At 52.3% G+C, this 24,502-nt stretch overlaps 1 protein-coding gene across 24 annotated transcripts in view; it reads left to right on the forward strand.

Annotated features, from left to right (window-relative positions):
• Nucleotides 1-24,502, forward strand: part of MYT1L (myelin transcription factor 1 like) — a 398,154-nt gene that overhangs the window by 274,485 nt on the left and 99,167 nt on the right. For all 24 annotated transcript variants that reach the window (XM_070795423.1, XM_070795424.1, XM_070795422.1 and 21 more), the window contains one exon: nt 12,593-12,942. In XM_070795423.1, the coding sequence (XP_070651524.1) occupies nt 12,593-12,942 (350 nt within the window). The remainder of the gene's footprint in view (nt 1-12,592; nt 12,943-24,502) is intronic.

Genomic DNA, 24,502 nt, shown 5'->3' on the forward strand with positions numbered 1-24,502 from the left:
TAACTGCCGAGTGTTCACGGCACACACAGTCATCCAGCAGAAGGGATATCTCGGGACACAGGGACACCCACCCTTTGATGTAAGGCGTGTGACTCGTGACAGCGACCCACACGTGCGTCCAGACGTGTAGGGTGCAGGGGAGGATGTGCCCAGAGAGGCAGCAGGAGGGGTCCTGGGAGAACCCTGGACACACAGACACTCACGAGAGCCCGCAGCGTGGGGGCCCCAAAGCGCTGAGCAGGGGACAGGGCCGGAGCAAGCGTCTCCCTTCCTTCCCGCCACTTACAGATGCCACAGGCACAAGACGCTGTGAGGGTCCTTCTCGAGCAATGAAGCCGAGGCCCCCTCAGCCACGCGTCTCTCAGCCTGGAGACCGTGGTGACTCACAGGGGACCCACGCGCGGAACCGCCGCAAGCTCCCAACGTGCCGGAGGTCGAACGCCTCATGGCGTCTCTTTCTGATTTCTGAAGACATGATGAATCCGTGGTGCGGCGGGATTCCTACAGAGCAGAAGGCGGGGGACAAGCCCCTCCGGGTGGACGGTCCCGCGGGGACCCTGCATCACGCCCTCAAGGCGGGCAGAGTCGGCTGGCGGACCCCGGGTTCCGTGGCCCAGCCCCATGTGCAAACCGAGGGAAGCCCAGCCACTCTGCACGGCTTGTCTTCAGGGCTGACTCCACCAGCTGCGGGAGTAGGACCCTCAGCAGGGGCACAGCCTGCAGCGCCTGGTGGGATTCCTCGTCATCCTTGCGTCCCTTTAGGGAAACCAAACCCCCGTGGGCTGTGGGCCTTCAGGAGGCACCCTCCTGGAGGTGGCATGCCTGCTGAGCTGGGCCTGAGCCCGAACTCGGGGAAACCCCCCCAGCAAGGCTGGGCTCCCCGTCACCGTCCTACTCCCGAGACAAGCAGGGGGAGGCTGGGGCTGGGGCCGGCTGCCTCTTCCCTCTCTGGACCAGCCTTAGGGTCGGAGTCCTTGGCCCCAGGGGGAGAAGGGGGCACAGGGTGGCGGGGGAAGGTGGTCCCCTGCGGGAGCTGCCGTCAGCTCCAGGCCATGCTGCAGGGAGTGGAAGGACCTGTCCTGAAGGGATCTGCCTCTGGCCTTCGGTTTCCCGTCTGTGGTTGCTGCTTTTCCATAGGACGGCCACGTGATACCTTTGAGCCGTTGTCCTTCAAATGCTGAGAAGCTGACACCCCCAAAGGGGTCCACGTTCTCTACACCAGTCCTTATTCATTTCTTTCCAGTATCTGATGGCTTTTGATTGATGAGAATCACCTATTTTTAAAAAAAATACGAGGAACCGGATGGCAATAGGCACCGTGAAAGGAAGCAGCACAGAATTCTAGAATGAGGAGCCTTAGCAATAAGGCTGACACCCCCAAGACCCCTCCCCACAGAAGCCTTCCATGGGCGGGGGCGCCCCAGGGAGCAGAGGCCGCACGACTCTTGGGTTCCAGAAAACGCCCTTGGAGACCCTGGGGGATGGACTGGCCTCTTCCCCCTGCAGACGAGGAGCTGAGACCCCCCCAAGGTCACACAGTTAGCAGGAGGCTTCACGTCCAGCTCTTCTGGTCCAGACCTGCGTGGAGGACTTCCGCATCTGCGGGACTAAGACGCGTCTTCCTGCTTGACGCTGGGGAGGTGGGTGCTCTCGGAGAAAACTGAGAGAAGAGAAGGAAAGTCCTCGTCCGCGTGGTGTCAGTGAACAGGGAGACGGATACACAGACAGCATCTCTGCACCCGTCAGCAGCTGAGGGGTCTGACTCCCAATCAGGGAGGTGCCCCCCGGGGCAGTCGGGCACGGCTGCATCCCCTCCCAGGCCCCTCGCGGACCTTCCGCAGGACGAGATCGGGGCAGCTCTTACCCTCGAGCAGGGCAGGCCCCTCCACGGGCTGTCAGACCAGCTCACAGGCCTGCGGGGGGCAAGGCATGGGGAGGCGGGTTAGCGCCTTCTCGCAGGGACAGGTGAGCCGTGTCCTCGGTGGGGGCCTCACTGAAGGATCCGCGGGCTGGGCCACGCAGCCTCTGAGCAACCAGAGAAGCAAGCGCCCTCGTCTAGAGCTGGCGTCAGGGTCAGGGAGAGGAGCAGACCGCACGCGTACGCACGCACGCACGCGAGCACACTCAGGCCTCCCAGAGAATGGCCTGTGGGACCCCTGCCCACACCACCGGCTTCTGCCACGCCCTCTCTAACGAGAGGGTCACAGCCTCTGTCAGAGCCGGGCTCGGCATGCCCCCCGAGGGCACCCCCGTCATCCTCGTTCAGAATGAGGGTTGTGGAGCTGGGAACAGCGGGACCCAGTCCTTGAGGGTGGAACCCTGTGCCCAGGGCCAGCCCGGCAGGGGCGCTGGGCCCTGGTCACGTCTGCACACAGGGCGCGTCTGAGAGCCATGCGGCAAACACAGTCAGGGAACCTGTTCTCACAGCGGGACCTCACGTTTCCAATGGCTGTTAGAAATGAAAACGACTGCAGTAAAAATAGCTGAGTCCAGGTGAGCTGTCATCCGAACCCTGAGTGGGAAACCATACAGACCGGATCTGGTTATAAGTTGATGCGTGGGGGGATGTGGGTGTTAGTCGCTCAGTCGTGTCCAACTCTTTGCAACCCCACGGACTGCAGCCCTCCAGGCTCGTCTGTTCATGTGAGTCTCCAGGCAAGAATCCTGGAGTGGGTTGCCATGCCCTTCTCCAGGTGATCTTCCTGACCAGAGATCGAACCCAAGTCTTCTGCATCACAGGCAGATTCTCTACCATTTGAGCCACCAGGGAAGTCCCTGTAAGTTGATGCTTCCGTCAACAACAATGAAAAAGTGCAGACTCAACCGCTTGTAACTACCCATTGCCAAAAAAAATTAAAAGCAAGGCCGTTTTGTGGAGAAAACATACTGAATCCTCTTGATGATGACCAGATTTTAAGGCTCATTATTTGTAGCCTGATGCCCATTAAACTACAGTCTAGGCCTGTAGCACCCTGAGCGTGGGTGATCGCATCTGACCACAGACCACAGGACAGCTCTGAACATCTATGTGGGGTAGGAGCTTGCATTTCTCTTGCAGTGCTGCTGCTGCTGCTAAGTCATGTCAGTCGTGTCCGACTCTGTGCGATCCCACAGACGGCAGCCCACCAGGCTCCCCCGTCCCTGGGATTCTCCAGGCAAGAACACTGGAGTGGGTTGCCATTTCCTTCTCCATTGCGTGAAAGTGAAAAGTGAAAGTGAAGTTGCTCAGTCGCGTCCGACTCGTAGCGACCCCATGGACTGCAGCCTACCAGGCTCCTCCATCCATGGGATTTTCCAGGCAAGAGTACTGGAGTGGCTTGCCATCTCTTGCAGTAAATGATTAGAAAATGCATATTTAAGAAGCTTCCTAATTTCTGTAAGAGACGGATGTTCCCCAGATTGAGTTTATGCGTGTGCATATTCTGCATGTTTGTGCATATATTACATGATGAACAGCTCGTTGTGTTTCTACCAGGTGTTTACATACGAGCCCAAGAGTGGTCATATTTATCTGAGCTAGGAAGGTTCACGTGCATACCCTCCATCCCAAGCTGAACATGTAAACAGCTCCATCCTTCAACTACCAGAATTTTCACTTTTCCACAACTGAATAATTTCTTACCAGCCCTAGAAAGACAAAGTACTGTGTCCTGAGCATCTCAAGGAGAACTCTAGTATATATTTAAGGGAGAGTAAGAAATCGTTAGCTTTGCATTTGCATATATTTGCTTGTATATTTGTCCCTGGGGCAAAGACACCACTGGCAAAATCATAAATCCTTATATAGCCTGATTCTTGGTTCTTCCTATCAGTCTTTTTTATAAGTGAAGTACAGCTGATTTACAATGCTCTTTTGATTTCTGCTATACAGCCACGTGATTCAGTTACGTGTTTTTTCTTTTTCTTATCTCTTTCCACGATAGGCGGTTACACGACACTGAATGTAGTTCCGGGTTCTGTACTGTGGGTGTTCACCTGTTTGTATACAGCACTGTGTATATTGCTTATCCCTCTCCGTCACCTTTCTCTTTGGGTAACCAGAAGTTTGTTTCCTATGCCTGTGAATCTTTCTGTTGTGGAAATAAGTTCATTTGTATCTTTTTTTAGATTCCACATGTAAGTGATATCATATGACATTTGTCTTTCTCTGCCTGACTTGCTTTATTTAGTATAATAATCTCTAGTTGCATCCAAGTTGCCAAAAATGGCATTATTTCATTCATTCATTTTTACGGCTGAGTAATATTCCATTGTGTATATGCACCACATCTCCTTTGTCCATTCATTTGCAGACGGAATATTCATTTACAATGGAATATCAAAGACAGAGCCTCCTGAATTCTAGACTGACCTGGAAGGACTTTAAGGAGAAAGCAGATTGAGATGATCTTGAAGGGTCAGGAATAGAGGAAGTAGATGAGGATGGAGGGGCGGGGTGAGGACCGAGGGAGGTGCGGGGGAGGACGAGGCGGGGCAGACGGGGGAGGGGTGGGGAAGATGGAGGGGCAGCTGGGGAGGACGGAGGGGGAGGGGTGAGGAGGATGGGGGGAGGGGCGGGGGCAGGACGGAGCGGGGCAGCAGGGAGGATCGAGGAGCAGGGGGGAGGACGCGGCGGGGGCGGGGGCAGGACGGAGCGGGGCGCGGGGAGGGCGGGGGCGCTGCTGCACTCACAGCAAGGCTGCTGCAGTCCAGTCCTTTGGGCTTTGGAAGAGCAGAGATACACAAGCTAACCCAGGTGAAAAGAACACGAAGGGGAGCGCACTGTAAGAACTTCAGGAAGTGTTTAAAATACGAGAAACAATCTCAGCAGCCAGATAACCTCATCTCCTGGAATGGGCTTTGGGAAAAGCGGGCCAGGTCCTGGGCGCCTCCACCCACCCTCCCCCATGGGCCAGGGACCCACCAGGCTGCTGCCTTTCCCTGGGGAAGCGTTCTTTTTGAGTCAAAATAAATTACATAGTGATTGTGTTTTATTTGAATCTTTAAGCTGCCATTCAAGGCAATAAATATTTAATAACAGGCTACATCATTTAAAATTATATAAAAAAGTAAAGCAAATCTCTGCCTTCCAGAAACAGATTTTTTTAATTCTCTAAAGCAATAGGGTCAAGAAAACATTTTGAAAAATTCTTCACTGAACGTCTTAAAATTCCCAGAATATTTGTGTCACGTTTAACTTAAAATATATATACTTTTCAAATCAGTCTGGCTCTTGCTTACAAGAGTATACAGAGAATAAAAGAAAAACATTAAGGAAATATGTCAATATGTAGTCAAAACTGAATTGGTTTTATTAATATATATGTTCTTGGAAAGATATCAGACAGACATCTGGTATGCTAGCCACTTAATAATTCAGTTAATTAAATTACTTCTGAAGTATTCTTAAATGCCTTTATATATTCTAAGGACATGTAGGAATAACCATTCAAAAATTCAGTGGTGAAAAGGAATGTCAGCTGTACATAAGACAACAAGAAGAAGGAGAGAATGACAAAATGAGAGGCCCTTCCACACGATCAGAAGGGATCTTATATATTTTTTATATTTATCATTTGCTGCCAAAAGCCTAAAATAGTAATTACTGTGCCCGTCTTACAGATGGAAAAGTTGAGGCTGAAAGGGATTAAATTAGCTACCCAAAGTTGAATAGCTGTGTGATCTTGAGCAAGTTACTTAAGCACGTGTTCTCAGCAGACTCACTTTTGTGTTGATGCAGCTCCGATGCTGCTCACAGACTCTCCACGTGCGTGATGGCTGGACCCTCGCTGTCTGTGTAGACATGGCCCATCCTTCCAGGCCACATCAAAACCCAGGTCCCAGTACAACACCCGTCCTGGCCTGGTCACTCTTCTCCTGGTCACTCTTCTCCTGCTCTGGTGGCCTCCCAGAGGCTACTGAGCGCTGTCCAGAGCTGCAGGTCTCTCCACGGCCACCGCTCCAGCAGACTGCAACTGCTGGGGACCAGCGCAGACCTCCTCAGAGCCCTGGGCACTTGGATGGTTCCCTGTCCTCTGCATCTCCTTCTGCTGACCCTCCTCCCCTCCCTCGCCTCAGACACCCCTGTTCCCGGATGTCTGTCTAAGCTGTCTTCTCTCTCCACCCTCCCGAGGAAGCCAGCTCTATCCCACTGAACAGTGACCCCACAAACCAAAGATGCAAGCCAGCCCGCCCCTGAGCCCAGCCCGCTCTCCTGAGTCCAGTCCCCTCTCCTGAGTCCAGTCCTCTCTCCTGAGTCCAGTCTCCTCTCCCGAGTCCAATCCCCTCTCCTGAGTCCAGTCCTCTCTCCTGAGTCCAGTCCCCTCTCCTGAGTCCAGTCCCCTCTCCTGAGTCCAGTCCTCTCTCCTGAGTCCAGCCCCTTCTCCACACTGCAGCCTTAGGAAGGGTTTTCAGTGAGCCCACCGCTCTCCTGATCTCGTCCCAGTGCCCCCAGGAAGCCGCTGACCAGCATGATGGGCGCCTCTGTGTCCAGGGCCGTCTCTGTGCCTCTGAGCAGCCGCACTGCACTGTCTCTCTGTCTCTGTCTCTCCTGCCCCCTCCATAGAGGGCCCTCTGTGAAGCTGTCCGACCCCCATCCTCTCCAGGAGGGTAGCTCTGTCTACTCCTGTCCTGAGAGATGAGGGCCCTCTGCGCTGCTCAAAACGTCTCCTGCACAAATGAATCACTCAGCCTAGTTATTCAGCACAACCTGTGGGGAGCCCAGAAACGTCACCATGTGAATGAGGCCTCGCCACACCCCAGTAAGAGAGGCGGGCGTGTGTCTCCCTCTTTGGAGACCGGAAAACCGAGACATGGTGAACCGTGCCTGGGCAGGGGGTCAAATACCTTGTCTGGGGTTACTCAGCCTTGAGATTTTCAGCATATATCCCCGAGTATCTGTCTCTTGAAAACGGAATTAAAAGAGCACCCGTCCCCGTGGGTCACTGCAGGGTTTACTGGATCCATATGTGTAAAGATTTTGGGAAACCAGGCATGGAATACATGTTCTGTGAGTGCTGGGCTGACAGCAGAACCCAGCACTCCAGAATCATGTTTACACAGGATGTCCATCATTCCAAAATCCACCTCATCCTAGACCTTGGGTCTCTGCCAGCAGCTGTGATGGGTGAGCTGGGCACGGGGCACACCCGGCAGGTGTGTTCTTCAGTGTCAAAGCCCCTGTCCCCATTTGTATGAAAACTGGAGAAGTGAAAATGTCAAGGGAAAATACCATTAAAAGCAGCATGGAAACCAGCCTTGAGAGCATGTCGTACACCGTATTTTATATATGTGTGTTCACGGCGAGGTCTTGTGGCAAGTAACCAATTGTCTAGAACAGCCTTACACAAAAGACTAAACGTGGTTTAAATCAAGTTAACATCAAAAGGACTGCAAACACTACAGCGACTGCAGGATGTACGAGGTGCCCAGAAGCACAGAGTAGCTGAGCGTCAAAGCCTGGGTTCACAGGGCTCGGGCTGCAGCCCTCCGTCCGTGACTTCCAGTAGCTGCTCGCACGCAGGACGCAGCTCGCGGACGCAGCTCGCGGACGCAGCTCGCGGACGCAGCTCGCGGACGCAGCTCGCGGACGCAGCTCGCGGACGCAGCTCGCGGACGCAGCTCGCGGACGCAGCTCGCGGACGCAGCTCGCGGACGCAGCTCGCGGACGCAGCTCGCGGACGCAGCAGCACGTGCTGTCACGACCCTCAGTTATCACATCTACTGCCGCTCTGAAGTCTGCACCGTGCGGAGGACACGCAGGGTGCATTTGTGGTCATCTCCGGGTGCTGTGTGTGCTGCAGACTGAGGGGGTGCAGGGGCATGAGGAGCAGTCCTGGGGACCCTGTGGACAGTGCCCAGGCCTCGGCTTGCCTCCCAGCTCAGACAGAGCCTGGGCAGAGCCTGCAGGCCTGACCTGCCTCCTGCTGAAGCATCTCAGCTCTCGCGTGGTGCCCTGTCCATCAGAGCTGCCGAGTCTGCTTCTGCTATGGTTATCTGCTTTGTTCCCGCGAGGGACCAGACCGGAAGGCTGAGCTTTCCTGCTGTCGGCTTTTCAGGACACTGAGCCGCCCCCTGAAGCTCAGCCCCACTCAGTGCCCAGGTCCTTCCCACAGGGCTCTCACTCAGCAGATATTTACCCAGAACTTACTGTGTCCAAGCTGGCATAGCCACAAGCCACCCATGGCTCCTGGACTCTTGAAATATGACAAGTGCATCTGAGCAGTTCATTTCAAAATCTCCTTTAATTTTCTTCAATGGCTATGTGTGACTAGTGGCTACTCTATTAGACACTGCAGCTCTAAAAATAGAACAAGCTGTTAACCTCCGGCCGACGGCTCAGTCCTGCAAAGGAGAAAGACAGTGTGTCAGTCAGCCATAATCATGCCAGGATGTGGTAAGTGCTTTCACTACTAATAAGTGGAGAAAACCTTTATTTGTTCATTCAACGACATTCCTCGAGTAACGCTCACACCCGAGGTTCCCTCAGCAGCTGTGGGAAAGGCAGCCGATGCCTGGTGGAGGCTGATGGCAATGCTGATAAACCGAAGTGAGGGGCACGATGCTGACATGAACGCCAAGCCCTGGAGGAGCCCAGACCTGCCCGCGGGTGGTGAGGGTCAGCCCTGGCGCTGGCCGCATTCATACCTGGGGCTTCCTTTTGGCACCAGATTGCCACTTTTCCCTTAGACTCTCCTGCCTACTCTGTCCTGCTGAGACATTCCAGGACCACGGAGGATGTTGTTTTTTAGAAAGAACCGTATGTATTGTCAGACGTGAGCCCAGGTGAGTTTGGAGGAGGCAGCAGCTGGGAGGCAGTCTGGCTTCTCCAGCTCTTGGACCACAGCCGCCACAGGTGAGAGAGAAGCAGACATCGTGCTTCCCCAGCTGGGCGTGTCCTGTCCTGCCCCGCCCCTCAGCAGACACGGGGTCCACGTGCTGGCATAGGAGGCACCATGCTCCCCTGTGCGTGTCCCAGGGTTTCCTCCAAAGTCTTCACTTGGAAATATTTCAGACCACTGGGTATCGTCGATCAGAAGGTGTCTGCTGATCACAGAGGGGTCTTCATCCTGGCCCATGCAGCCACAGCGTCTGGGCTTCCCTCGTGGCTCAGACAGTAAAGGCTGCCTGCAATGCAGAGAATGCACGTTCCATCCCTGGGTCGGGAAGATCCCCTGGAGAAGGAAATGGCAACTCACTCCAGTATTCTTGCCTGAAGAATCCCATGGACAGAGGAGTCTGGCAGGCTACAGTCCATGGGTCACAAAAGTTGGACACAACTGAGCGACTAACACTTTCACTTAATCCAGGAGTTGTTTGACACAAGTAAAGTAAAATCTGGCCTGGGGGCTTGATTGTCATGTCTAAAATCGATATCAGGAACTCACAGCCTGATTTTGTTTGTAGGTGGAGCATAATTTTATTTATAGTTTACATTAGTAGCTATAAAGAAAAAAAAACTGAGCATCAAACCATGTTAAACTGGCAGAAGACACTGGAAGCTTGAGGCCAACTAATTCCAGAAAGTTGGAAAAAATGAATCCAGATGGTTTACAAAATGCAGGAGAAAGAAATAAAGCCAATCCAGGTAAAAAGAGAAGGCAGTCTCATTCCCATGCTCTGAACTTTACAATCCCACCATCTCAGGTCTGAGCCTCTGCGGGTTTGGGGTAGCAGAGGGGAGAACCAGCAAGAAGTCCAGTCTTGCTGGGTTCACACTGGTGTGCTGGGTTGACACCGTCATGCTTGGTTCACACCAGTGTACTGAGATCACACCATTGTGCTGGGTTCACACTGGCGTGCTGGCTTCACACCGGTGTGCTGGGTTCACACCGGCATACTGAGATCACACCATCGTGCTGGGTTCACACTGGTGTACTGAGATCACACCATTGTGCTGTGTTCACACCAGCATGCTGGGTCCACACCAGTGTGCTGGTTCACACCATCATTCTGGGTTCACACCGGTGTGCGGAGATCACACCGTCATGCTGGGTTCACACCATCAGCAGACCTTCCCATTGCCCAGTGGAGGTGGGCCATTCTGAGTAACATCAAGGTTAGCTGGTTTCCCATCATTTGCCTGCATCAGAATGAACCTGAGGGTGACAGCATGTTGGCTGGTTGTTCCGGTGAACACCTGGGGTGCATGTAACTTTGATGCAGGGCAGACGCACTGAAAGATTGTTGCTGAACCATGAAAGATGCCAGGATTCTTGGCCTCCGGAGGAGAAAAGTTCAATCCAGGGCCAGAGACGAGCCTTGATCTCTCTGCCCCCTTCTGATGTCTATGTCAGAAGCTTTCTCTATCTCTTTTATACTTTAATAAAACTTTATTACACAAAAGCTCTGAGCGATCGGGCTCATCTCTGGTCCTGGATTGAATTCTCCTCCAGAGGCCAAGAATCCCAGCATCTTTCGTGGTTCAGCAACAAACTATCAACACCCAACAACTTGTTGATGGACAGAGACAAGAGAGAGGAGATTTGGGGAGGTAACAGTAGTCCTCGTGAGCCACAAGTTCACCAACAGAGCCCAGAAGGACAAGACTCCTTATTGCTACACTCACTGACTTATTCAGATAAACACAGAGTGAATACATCAACAAGTCCACTGAAATCCAGGACCGCATCTGGAAGACGTGGGTTGGAATGGAAACTGGACCTGACCAGTTGTCAGGGATGGAAGCCAAGAGGATGTGGCCATTCATGCAATGGAATGTCTGTCCCAGATTATCGACACAGCTTCTCCCCAAATCCATGTAAATATTCCCATAAGAGAAATCTCAGATAGCTGTTTATTTCCTATTAGCAACACTCTCTAGACCAGTATGTGTTTCCTTCAGCTTCTCTGATTCCAATAAATATTATCCTGGGGTTGACTGTTGTGTTTTTAAGAGATGAGAACAGTCAAAAGGCAGAAGGCCCATCACACTGGGCTCACGGGGAGGCTCTGCTGCCTTCTCCCATCGCATCCCTCCTGCCCACCATGTCCTCCCCACCGAGCCTGCGTCACCTTCCCACATGCAGCCGTGATCACGCTGCTGATTACATGAGAGAACTCAGTAGCTCCTGTTTGCTGCACTCAACCCCGAGTCCCTGAGCAGCCCGCAGGCTGCTCCGACCCCACTCAGCTCTCAGATCCCCGTGCTCACCCCCGGGCACCTGTGTGTGGCCCTCCAGGCCCGTCTCCTGTGTGTGGCCCTCCAGGCCCGTCTAGTCACTCGACAACCTCTTGATAAGTGCCCCTGCCCTCGGGTGCCCCTGCCCCCGGGTGCCCCTGCCCTCGGGTGCCCCTGCCCCCAGGTGCTGGGTGCACCGTGGCAAACAGTGATCAGAGCTCCTGAAGCAGAATTCCCGCCAGGGCCGAGTCCTGTCGGACCAAAAGTGACCTGAAAGGTGGATCTTCGCCCTTGACCTCTGAGTCTGCTGCCAGCACAGGCCAGCACAGAGGGGGCTGCCAAGAAAATGATGCACTGGGTGGGTTATGACTGAATGAATTCCTGGGCCCAAAAGTAAGCTGATCATGGTCTGTGGGAATCCCCTGCCACAGTGTTCAGCTATTAGTGGGGGTCACACTCCTCATTCTAGACACATGGAATAATCACCCACAGCAGTTTCCCTGTAAGTCTTCTCCTCATTCCTTGTAGTATACATACACACACACACACACACACACACACACACACACACACAGGGTTTCCAGGAAGAAAAGGACTATATTTAGCACTTTGGAGAATTTTTTTTTCCAAGGAAATGTCATGAATGCCTATCCTAAGGGTCTCACCCAAGTTTGGGCAATTTCAGCATGATCAGTGCTGGATGCTAGATAAGCCGAGTGCTGTCTGCAGTGCCGGGGCAGGGCTGACAACCTCTGTAGACTTTGAAACTTGTTCTCATCGATAAATGTTATGGTCTGTGTTCTCAAAGTGGTCATTCTGTCTACACATACAGTGTTATCTTGAGAATATTCAAATCCAAATATATCCAGAGCTTTTCCACAACATATATATTTTCATATTTCACAATAATGTATATGTATTAATGCAACGTGCAGAACTAATTCTTATTTCTAAATGCATGGGCTTCCGTTGTGGCTCAGCTGGTAAAGAATCTGCCTGCAACGCGGGATACCTGGGTTCGATCCTTGGTTGGGAAGATCCTCCGGAGGAGGGATAGTCTACCCACTCCAGTATTCTGGCCTGGAGAACACCATGGGCTGCAGTCCACGGGGTTGAAAAGAATCCGACATGCCTGAGCGGCTTTCACTTTCAGAATGTGTGTTACACTCGGGTGCACTCGGGTGTATTTGGAGAGACAGTAAACTCGTGTTGTCAGTTACGGGGTGATGCGCACGTGCTTCGTAATGTTGGGGACGCTGCGAGGGTCCCCGGGCGATCACAGGGATGGTGCTGACGTCTGAGAGAGGAGACCCTCGCCCGCTGGGTTTCTGTGTGTCGCTGCTCCGTGCACAGGTGCTGCACACGTGTGACAGCCCGTGTGCACGCACCCTCTCTGCACTTGTGCTGAACCTCAGCCTCTCCAACCACGACTCCCGAAGCCCCAACCCTCAGCGACAGTAACTCAGGTCTTCTCTCTCTCTGTCTTTTTAACAGTGTGTACGGTTGTCCCTTGGCTAAAAAAAGAAAAACGCAAGACAAACAGCCCCAAGAGCCTGCTCCCAAGCGGAAACCGTTCACGGTGAAGGCAGACAGCTCGTCGGTGGACGAGTGTTACGATAGCGACGGCTCGGAGGACGCAGATGAGAAGGAGGAGGACGAGGACGAGGAGGACGAGTCGGACGAGGACGAGGAGCAGAGGGAGGATGAGGAGGAGGACGAGGACGGGGACCGCGAGGACGAGGAGGAGATGGACGAGGAGGACGAGGACGAGGAGGACCGCGAGGAGGAGGAGGAGGACGAGGACGAGGAGGACGAGGAGGAGGACGAGGACGACGAGGACAACGGTAACCCTCTGTGGGCCCTGGGCTCAGGTGGCTGGGCAGCGCTGCAGGCACAGCGGGCTGCCTGACTCTCACTCTCCGTGTAGAGAAGTCTGTCAAGCACCCCTTAGACCTTAGGTGCCGTTTCAGTCAAGTCGTTATTCAGAGTGGTCATCCCTGAATTTGCTGAAACGTCTGTGGTGTGCTCGTTTGTTTAGCTTGGCCGCTTTCATCCAGAAAGCTCAGTCTGCGTTTCCCCAGGTGCTCCCCCCGAGAGGTCCTGTGCTGAGCCACGCCGGGGGTGGTGGGGTGGACGTGGCCCAGCCGCGGGCCTCCACGGGACCTGGAAGCTCGGTGTGACCCCTGCGCACGAGCTGGTGAAGCAGGCTTTGTCCTGCATCTGCCGAGGCTTTGTGTTAGTGACCATCGGGCAGGGGTCGGGGAGGAACACAACTCTGTGAAGTGATGGATTAACCCGTCGTCTGCTTCCGTGTGGGAGAACTGTGTTTCTAATCTGGTGAGACGGACAGGTCAGAAGCCCTCTGTGCCGGGCGGTGGCATCTTTGGAGCCATAAATTTCAGATGGCTTTGCTTTTACATCCAGCTTTCTGTTAGTGTCAGACTCAGAAAGACCAGAGTTCAAACGCCAGTCCTTTCTCAGAAGTTGTCTCTTTTCTAGAGAGAAGCAGGAGGCTTCTGAAGAGTCTAGTTCTAGTCCTTACTGCCCTGGAGTTTGCCTCAGAGAAATGGCAAACCGCTTTAAAAAGTGAAAGAAATCTTTTTGTTCCCCCTTATGCTTCTTCCTTGGGGTCAAATCTCTTCGAGAATCTGAATTTGGAGAAGCGCTAATTTTCCGACACGAAGGACAGTGGTGTCCGTCAGTGGAGGGAGATTTTCAGGTCCTGTCGATGTGGGCAGGTTATGGCTAACCCTCGGTGTGGACACAAATCAACATTCCTCCTTCACAGGTCATACGGGTTAGTTCCAGGAAACCTGACTTTTGTGAAAGAATCCTCGATTGCTGTCATGAGTTAGGTCCTTATGAAAGGAACTTATGAAAACCATTAGACACATTTACATGGATAATGCAGGCATACCTACAGGTACCTGTACACACACACACACACACACACACACACACACACACACGAACCTCATGGATTGAAGCAGCGTCTCCCCAGCTTATTCTCCTTGTCTCGTGGTGCAGAGGCAGCCTGGGCATCAGCATGAGGGCACCCCCACCTGCAGACACCGCGCTCTGCTGAGCAGACTGTGCTGTCATTGGTGAGAAGATGGAACTTCCATGCTGAGAATTAAAAACAGCAGCTCTGGGTAATAAAACTGTGGAATGGGAAAGTTGGAGATCTGACCAATTTGGAAAATCATTTCTGGACGCTGTATTCAATGTGTACTGTTCTGGGCGAAACCATCCATTGTTGAGGCTGATTCATGATTTGCAGCTTAACCACGGCTTCGTATGAAGATGGTGTAAAATACTGCTCTTCCCTACTGTCTCTCTGTGTTTCGAAAGCAGTAGACATGAACATCTGAAGCTGCAAAAGTTTGGGTGCTTGATGGATGAGGGTGGGAGACATGTGCACACACGGGAGCCTCATTTATCCAAGTGTCTTAATCAGAGTGTAGATTCTGCCCTCCGTCTGCCAGAATTAGACTGACAATTTTAGCTTACTTAGGGCTACAGTTTAAATAATCTACTTTTAAAAATGCAAAGTAACATATTTTGCAGAAGTGAACAGAGCCTTATTGAAACAATAGGCTTCAGCTTGTGACTGTATTGGGTTTGTTTGCTCGGACTTGAACACTTAGAATTGCTTTAAAAAGTGAGAAAGCAAAGCTAGAGAGAGTTTTCTAGGAAAAGTCAAGTGGGCGTAAACAAGGTTCATGAAGCAATTGCATGGTTATAGCGTCTGAGCACGCGCCGTCACCTGGCACCCAGCACCCAGTCAGTGTTCTGCAAACATCGAGTCCATGGCAGAGGCATGTAAGGAAGTTGGTTCCAGAAAGAAAAGGCCCAGCAGAAGGATAAATGATTGCCTGCCAGCTCCTGGTGTCAGAATTCATGCTCAGCTCTGGATTCCCCAGCTGAGCCCCAATTAGAATCATTGATTACATGAACTTGAAAGGAATCAACTAGAGCTACTAATGAGAGGTTCAGCCAGGCTGCCCATCCTGTGGATCACTGGGCTACCTCTTCTGTTAAACGACAAGTATGTCAGTGTGACCAAATAGTTTGACAGTAAAGTGTAGTCAGTTACTCCCTCTTGGACAGGCTTTCATCAAATCCTACGTCCCAAAGAGTCAATACCTCAAAGATGGCCCATTTGACGGACCTAGCACCAAGGTTCTGATTTACACTAAGCTCTGGGCTGGGGGCGTCACAGGCTCGCCTGATTTCTAAGTCAAACAAATGCATCCCTCCTAAGAAGAGCCCACTTCCGAGGCCTGGTTCCTGGAGAACGTTCCACAGAGCTTCTCTATCCTGGAGAGAAGTCTCCACTGCAGGAGCCTGTGAACAGGCATTCCAAGACCCCGTCTACCCCCATGAACACCTGCCAAGTGGACTGAACAGCAGGAATTCCCTAACCCCAGGGCCAGGAATTTTCAGGAAGGTTAGACCCCAGGAGACATAGCCGGGCTGATGAACCGTGTCTTTCACGTGATCAGACTCCTAGCTGTGGCCACTTAGGACAGGCAGGCTTTGAAAGGCGTGTGCCCGCCTGCTCCTGTTTTTCCGTCCTCCCCACGTGCATTTTGTTTTACTTGATAGCTGAGTTTGCTGCCAGGATCACCACCAGCCAGTGTGAGTTCTGCCCCCACGGCCACGTCTGTAATGTGGGAAGCTCGGTGTGATTGCAGGGCACCCCCACAGAGCGTGCGTTCCTCCCCTCCGTGTATCGGCAGAGACTGGGCGTTTCTGAAAACCTGGGCAAAGTGCCTCTGGTGTCTGGTGACCGGAGCGCTGGGTCAGCGTCTCGAAGGTGCTGTTGCCTGTCCTGGTGGGCACTCTTGGTGACTGTTGCATCGCCGGCCGTCAGCGGATCTTCTCTGAGGGGGGCCTAGCCTGTTCCTGAGCCAACAGCGCGGACAGTGGCCAGTGGTTAAGAGAGGAGGTGGCAAGGCAGGCAGCGTGTGGGGCCAAGAGGACTGGGGGGCACCATGGGGCTGCTCAGGAGGCCCGTCCACACCAGCGAGGGCCCCCGCCAGAGGGGCCAGGGCTGCTTGGGAGCTGCAGGGATGAAGCCGAGCTGCCCTCGGCCTCACCGGGGATGTAAAACCTCAGGCTGTTTCTACCAAAAGGATGCTGTTTTCTTTCCCCACCTCTATTATAAATTGAAATGTGGAGTTTACTGAGAGGTTTTGTTATAGAGAAAACAAATGTATACAAACCACCAAATTATTACATAGGCACCACTGATTACAGAAGAACTGTTATAACTTGCAAATGAGGTGTTTGTTTTAGTTCTGAGACTCCTCCGGCAGTGCAGTCACACAGGAACCAAAATATCACTAATAATGTGCGTTTCCAGCGAGTGCAGTGACATGCGTGCTGTGCTTGAGCTTCGCCGTGGCTGTGTAAGAAGACGGGCGGGGTGGAAACTGCTTCCCTGTGGGTGCACTGATGAGACAGACACTGAGGCTCAGAAACACTGGATTGTTTTCCGTAGGAGGCAGGTGTGTGCTTGGATTCTGTTGGTGGTTTCTCTTTCTTCAGAACTTATGTTCTTTACATCACTTTTTGCCTGTTTCAACAACAGGAAAGGCTATCTGAGTAATTCATTTCAGATTACGTTAGATTCATAACTAATTAACCAAAATTCTATTTTGTCCAGTCGACCTACCATAGGCTGGACTTTTGCATGAAGAATTTTATTTTCAAAATGCATATGGTGTTTAAGTCTGTAATTATCAGATTAAAGTTCCCTTGTTATCCTAAAGTTAAGAAAATGATTATCCAGGGGTTGTAGATTATAATAGCAGATTTTGTGCATGGTGTAGTTAGTACCTTTTCAAAGTCTCATAATTTGAGAAATACAGATTCAGTGGTCATTTAATGCCTGGTAAGTCACGGTCTATTTTCATAGTATAGCCCACTAAAAAGAACACATCTTTAAATAATAGATACACACATATATGTGTGTAGAAAATAAGCATGTGCGTCTGTGTCTCCTTGGGGGTATATATTGTATCTGCCTACTGACAAGAAAGGAAATTCCATGAGGAAGAATATGGGAATGTACTGTCCAGACTAGAGAAGACCCTCACGTCCTCTGCCATCTTTAACACTTAGTTTCTTAATATACTTTGTTTCTGAAATACATTTATAAATATGTAAATCCTTTCTTTGCTTACCCTTTACTTGAATCTGGGGCTGTCTTGACAGTTCAACTTTGAGAACAGTTGATTTGCCCAATTGGGTCAAATGAAGTGAAATTGCAAACACCTTCCTTTTCTAGAGATTTCCTGGCTTCATGTTCTGTGTATGAATCAGCCAAAGACGTGTATGCATGCCCGGAAGTTCACATCTGAGAGGAATTGAGTGGCTGGAAGGGAGTGTGGGTCATCACGCCGAGGGTGTACGCATACGCGGGCTGCTCTGGGCAGGGGGATGAGCTGGGTGCCGGGGTGGTGGTCCGTGCAGAGCAGAGCCCGGTGAGCTGGCGTCAGGCGGCACCCCTCACCCCTTCTCCCACCAGGGGCCCCTTCTCAGGGGGTGGTCAGCGCCGGTCCTGTTCTGACTCTGGGCTCTGTGTGCACTGCCCACCCCCGCAAGCCATCCCCAACATCCTCCAGCTGCTCAGCAGACACGCATCTGTCTTTGAAGGGAATTCAAGACAAAGCCCACCCTCACAGAAACAACGTTTTAAATTGCCCGGTTTCCAGGGTATTTTTTTTCTTTCATGCAGGGTAATGTACTGGGAGTCACATAATTAAAACGTCGTGACAACTTGTAGTCAGTGGGCTTGAGTTTGGGGCTTCCCAGGTGGCGACGGTAAAGAATCCGCCTGCGATGCGGGAGATGCAGGAGACCTGGGTTCGATCCCTGGTCAGGAAGATCCCTTGGAGGAGCAAACGTCAACCCACTCCAGTCTCCTCGCCTGGCGCAGCCCATGGACAGAGGAGCCTGGCCAGCTACAGTCCGTGGGTCACAGAGAATCAGCCCCGACCTAGCAACTGAGCACACAGGCACACGCAGGCTTGAGCTTCCCGAAGACGAGGACAGATGAGGAGGCGAGGGTCTCCCGCTGTGGCCCCTGAACCTCCCTCTTGGCGTGGAGTTCGCACTGATTAGCCAAGTACCCTCTCACATCCTTCCCAGGAAACGGCCCTGATGAGGGAAGTGAGTTGGAACGCAGACAGACTGTGAACATCAGAATTAGCCCACCAGCTTTCTCCCGCAGTCAGCAGAAAAAAGCGTTCTGAGATCAGCGTGGAAACCAAGATGTGTTTAGAAGGCAAGGTCTCAACTATTCACAGTTGGGAGAAAGAATATGATAACTTTTTATCTTAAAAATTAATCTCTCCCTTCATCCATGAACATGTCATTTTAGGAAGTTTAGTATTCAAATATGGCAAAGCGTATGGCTCTACCACTTAGAAATGAGTGAGGGCAGAATTAGACATTTCTAGATATCTGTCTGTAATAAAAGTTAACTTTCTCCTTTCAAGCTAATTTTACAGAATTAGAACATATAATTATATCTTATATTTCATGAATTTTCAGATGCTTCAATACAAACCAGAAAATTTGCTAACAAAGTGAAGTCATGTACGTTTGAGTTGCCAGCAACATGCATAAAGTATGGGAAAAATCTTTTTACATAATAATGAGAAATGGTCGATGTAAGAGAGTAGATCTAACATGTCTTTACTTGATCTGTTTTTAAAGTCTACTTGGAGGGATGACCAGGTTCCGTCTTTGTCTTCAGTTCAGTTCAGTTCAGTCGCTCAGTCGTGTCCGACTCTTTGCGACCCCATGAACCGCAGCACGCCAGGCCTCCCTGTCCATCACCAACTCCCGGAGTTCACCCAGACTTGTGTCCACTGAGTTGGTGATGCCATCCAGCCATCTCATCCACTGTCGTCCCCTCCTCCTCCTGCCCTCTGTGTCCTAATTTAATTTTTATTCCACCTGCTAGCCTGGCGGGATGTGGAGCAAGGTGGGAAGGCACGTCCTGACACTCTAGGCACGTGTCTCTCTCTCCCTGGAGTTCAGTCTGGCGTCCAAAGGTCAGGATGATAATACCAGCCCTTTGCTCACCTCACTGCCTGCTTGCGAAGCCTAACGCAGGTGCCGTATGGACTGAAGCTGGAGACAGGTGAGCGGTCCAGAGTGGCTGTGTAGCAACTGATTCAGGTAGTTTTTGCAAGAAACTGGGCTCCCAGGCACAAACTCGAGCCCTTCTATGATCCTGAGGCCAAGCTCCGAGGTGAGGCTAGCAAACATGCTGTGTCCATCAAGGCTGAGTCACCTTAAAGACTCAGAGCTCAGTGACAGCTCAGCTCAAAACGTGGGGTGAGTTTTCTGTGCACACAGAAGCGCACGGGGCTCTGTGGGAACCAAAACCTAAACAGGCACCATTCTTTGCCCCCAGAACATAGTATAGTGTGGAAGAGGAGCGTGTGCTTGAAAATTTGTACATAATAGTTCTTCACAAAGGGCAGAATTAGAAGCCATAAGCCAAGAAGGAGGATTTAAAGATTGGAGTTGAAAGCAAGAACTCAAGTTTTCAGATAATGAAGACTGGTGAGTTTCATCTTAGGTTTCTATAGAAAGTGGTAGTGTTCCTGAGAGGTCTTTTCTGTCTGATACGGATGGAATACGCTTGAAGAGAAGGGGGTTCCCGCACCCCCAAGTTCCTCCCAATCATACTCCTAGGAACAGCCACATCAAACCTGTCTGTCAAACAGCAGGACCAAAATCTTCAGACTTCTCTGCACCCCGGAGTTTACAGCATCAGCAGCAGTCTTGTTCTACTGGATCAGGGTGTTAAAGTTCAACCAACTAGTTTGGAAAGTCCCCAAGCGGTGTGTGTACATATGCACGTGTGCATGTGTGTGATACACGTACAGACACGCAGAGCGAGAGAGGCAGTTGGTTAGTGTACTCTTGTCTGTCTCAGTCTGAAAACTACTGATTTCAAAGCAGCTCTTGTCTGGGTGGGGTATGACTATTCTCTTCTGTAGTCCCCAAACATAGGTAAACCACAAACCTAAAATGTCAAGTAGAAACGTTCTCAAAGCAGTGAATAAATAAAACTTTATTCACCCACATTTCTAATGAAGATCCCTAACGAATAAAAGCTTTAAGAAGCATAATGTGCATGACCTACACTGAAAAGTATTATGCGACTTGGATCCCTCGTGAAAACCGTTATTTTTCACTTCAGTTTATCTCATTTAGCTTGAAAGGCATTTTAAAATCGTGCTCCAGCCTAGGAAATGGACAGTATAGAATCAATAAGCCAATGGAGCTCTTCTGAGCAGCTGTAGAGACGAGATATTAGCCTGCTCTTTGGACGCCATCAGTCAGCTGTCCACGCATGAGGTCTGATTGGAGTGGAAAGAGGGGATGCGAAGCCGTGGGCAGGTGACAGGGAGGACCACGCTGCAGACGCGGGGCAGCCTCCCCTCCCTCGCTGCAGCTCTGGGCAGCGGGCTGCCCCTGGAGACAGGCCTTCTGCCCTCGGGGCGCCCTTCCATCTGCCCCAAGGAGTTGAGTCCACACTGTGGTCAGGACCAGAGTGTCACCTCCAAACCAGGCCAGCTAACCAGTGCCTGCTGCCAGACCCAGACCTCCTGGAGCTGTTCCCAGACTGCACAGGGATCTGGTGGTGGGCGGTCCTGTCAGTCCATGTCGGATTTACAGTTCAGTTCAGTTCAGTCGCTCAGTCGTGTCCGACTCTTTGCGACCCCATGAACCGCAGCACGCCAGGCCTCCCTGTCCATCATCAACTCCCAGAGTTCACTCAGACTCACGTCCGTTGAGTCAGTGATGCCATCCAGTCATCTCATCCTCTGTCGTCCCCTTCTCCTCCTGCCCCCAATCCCTCCCAGCATCAGAGTCTTTTCCAACAAGTGTAAGTTAAATGCGCACATAGGTTATCAAAGCCGGAATTAGCACTCAGCTCCCGCTGCGCTTCCGTGTGCTGGCACTGCACTAGCCAGCCTGGCAGCCCCTGGCCACGTGTGCTCATTTACATATAAACACCCTGAATTTGAATTTAAGTTAAGGAAACTGGCAGCATGCTCTGTACCACTGGCTCCCCACCGCCACCGCCTGCTCCTGGGGTGCACGCCCCTCATTCTCCAGTCTCGGCCCCGAGGCCAGCTCCCAGCCAGCCAGGCCTGACTCCGCCTGATGTGACCTCTGCCCGGGTCTCCTGTCCCTCACGGCCCAGGTCACCACCCGACCGCACACTTTATGTCGACTTCGTTTGCTTCTCTTCCGGCGCTGACGCCGCGATGTCCCTGCTGCCCACCCCTCTCCCCGGGGTCACCCGTCTGCCCCAAACGCGGCTCAGTAAGCAGTGATGGAGGGAAGACACGGCCGTGTCCGTGTTCCCCAGGCCCATCAGATCTGGGACACTTGGGACCTCAGCTGGGAACGGGACACAGACGTGCCCTGCAGTGTCCTCTCTGACCTTTTTGAAGCTGGAGGAAGCCATCTGGAAAAACAATACTTGACCCAAGGAACCGACAGACGGAGGCGCCGCCACACCCGCACCCCAGCCTCATCCAGAGCCGCCCCTTTCCACCCCCGTTTGTGCCCCGAGGTCACTCTGGCCCCCCACGACAGAGACAATGGGGACAGGCCGTGCGGGTCTGTCTCATGGGGTCCGTCTCGGGCCAAGGAAGGCTTCTGGCAAGGTCAGGAGCTGACATGGTGAACGTGCAGAAGCCCAGGGCTCGGGGGGAGCCCGGCATGTTCACCAGGGACCCGGTGCCCGGGGTGCGCCGTGCCGAGCCCGGGACAGCGGGGTGTGGAGAAGCGTGTGTCCACTGCAGGGACGGAGCCTCCGCAGCAGACACACAGCAGGAACGAGTCTGGTCCCGCGAACCGCTCCTTCTGGGAGAAGCAGGTCGAGCCGTTGGTGAGCAGACAGGTGCGCAGAGGAGACCGCAGCGAAACAGCCATGGAAGCGGGAACGCAGAGCTCCGAAGGGAGGGCTGCAAGTGCGTTTCGGGTGATTGCGCATAAATCACCTCCGCCGGGAGGAGCTCCGGTGAGGACAGAGAAGCTGCTGTCTGACGTGAGAGCAGGGACAGACAGCTCAGGACCAGGGGCAGCGGTGAAGGCGAAGGACGCTCCTCAGGGGACCTGTCTGTCCTTCCCGATCTGCAGGGGCTCATCCCGGCGGGGGCCCGTCTGGCTGTCCTACCTCTGAGCATCGCCTGCATCCCGGCAACTTCGCAGCAGCGGGCAGGAGACGAGGGGACAATGCCCCGTGAGAGCAAGGCCCTCAGGTGTGGAGGCTGCCCCCCAGTAGAGCACCTGCAGAAGGAGGACCCCCCTGTCCAGGCCCTGGTGGGGACCACTGTGCCCCTGAGGAGCCTGTGAGTTGGTCTCTGGGCATCAGGGGTCCTCTGGTGCACACACTGCAGGGAGACTCTGACCGGCTGGCATGCAGTATTCTACTTCCTTAACCAGAAAACAGTCCCGGGGAATTCTAAATATTTTTTCACAGTCAATAGGGAAGTCTTGTGCCAGATAGCAACCATCCATCTTAAACAACCTTTGAGAGATGCTGAGTATTTTATTAACGTAACCCAGGCATCAGCCTTCCCTGGTGGTCCAGTGGGTAAGACTTCCAGGTCCACCGCAGGCCGTGTGGGTTCCATCTCTGGTCGGGGAGCTAAAATTCCACCCACATGCCTCACGGCCAAAAAACCAAAACATAAAACAATACGATAATGTAGTCAGTAAAGACTTTTGAAATAGTTCACATCAATAATAACAATGTTTTAAAAAAAAAAAAAAAGGCAACTCTCCAGTCCACGCTTGTGGTCACTGCAGTCTGTAGCTGCAGGGCTGTGCCTGGCGCCCTGGGGCAGGTCTGACGTGTACTAGTAAATGAATAGCCAGCACTGGACGCTCTGGGGCTGCACAGGGCTGGTGCTGGTGCAGAAATGCCTGTTGTTTGGAGGAAGAAGAAGAAAGGGGTTGTATGTCTGCATATAAGAAGAAAATAAGAAGCAGCGGGTTCTGGGGGAGAGGCCAAGGGGGCCCTGGGCCAGCTCTCAGAGGCTGATTCGTTGCTCTGCCCATCGAGAACCCACCCCGAGCTCTCGGAATTTGAACTCAGGAACCCAGGACACCCAGGAGGGGCCCTTCCACTCTGCAAAGGGGACCTCAGTGTCCACCCTGCCCCGTGCAGTCCTGCGCTCCCCTGGGTGCTCAGTACAGTCGGGGAGCTGGGGGGGGGCCCTCAGTGAGGTCAGTGGGCCTCTGGTCCACGAGGCCTGCTCTTCCCAGCCTCCGCCCTTCTCACCACCAGAGGAAGGGTGATGCCCAGGAGTGACCTTTCCTACATGAAGGGCTGCAGGAAACTGTGGGCTTTTGTGATTTGCAACCCATGGAGGGTGGCCTCTTAGACCACGTCTTCTATGACCTGGCAGACCTGGAGAATTTCTGCTGTGAAGAAGTGTCTCTTCTTCCTGTTCTTCTACGTTTTTGTTTTAATCTGTTGTCTACTTGAGAGGTTTTAACGTCTGGAAAGAACAACAGCAACCTACCTTTTGATTCTAGATGCTGAAAGAATCAAAAGGTGGGTCTCAGACTAACCTTTGGAGACAAAATGCTCATTGAAGTCTGCACTTGGTTTTAAAAGATTATAATCCACAGAGTTCTAACCACATCAAATTCTGGTTATGGGGATGGAGAAGAAAAATTTTCCTACATGGCTCCATTTTTTAGAGAATTTTTTGTTGCTGTTTTCTAATTGTAGCTTTGAGCATAAATTGTTTTTAACAATCTGATTCAAAAGATGAAGTTCAGACCTACAACATTTCACAAAGCTCACATTGGAATCCAAAAGATGCATAGAATCCGAACAAAGATCCCGGTGGACTCGATGAGGAAATGCTGTGGAGGCCCAGTGGGCTGAGCTCCTGAACCGCCTACGCTTCCTGGGCGCAGGGCCGTCCCCTGGAGTGGCTGGATCAGCCCTCCTCCAGTTTCCAGCGGCGTGGACACACTGGGAGCCCCTCCCAAAGGCAAGCCCAAGGCTGCCCGCTGCACATGTCCTCCCCGTGAGTTACCGCAGCGGCTCTGCTAGAGAAGAGCCTCCACCCGGGCAGAAAGGCCACAGAGATGCGGGGCCTTCTCCTTAACCTCTCAGTGGCCGTGCTCTTTTGTTTAGAATGTGGACCTGAACTATAAAATAATTTTCTGGTAAAACATCTTTTCTCATCGCAAACACACTCTCCCTGTTTCCTGGATCATTCATCACATGAAGAACTACCCCCACTGACTCTTGAATCTCTTTGGATTGAAAATTCAGTTTGTGGGCCATGAAGACCACGTTGTTAATGCCTAGCTGGCCCAGAGACTTCTGGACCATCT

The sequence above is a fragment of the Bos indicus genome, chromosome 8 (assembly GCF_029378745.1).
Source record: "Bos indicus isolate NIAB-ARS_2022 breed Sahiwal x Tharparkar chromosome 8, NIAB-ARS_B.indTharparkar_mat_pri_1.0, whole genome shotgun sequence".
In the NCBI taxonomy this organism is placed as follows: domain Eukaryota; kingdom Metazoa; phylum Chordata; class Mammalia; order Artiodactyla; family Bovidae; genus Bos; species Bos indicus.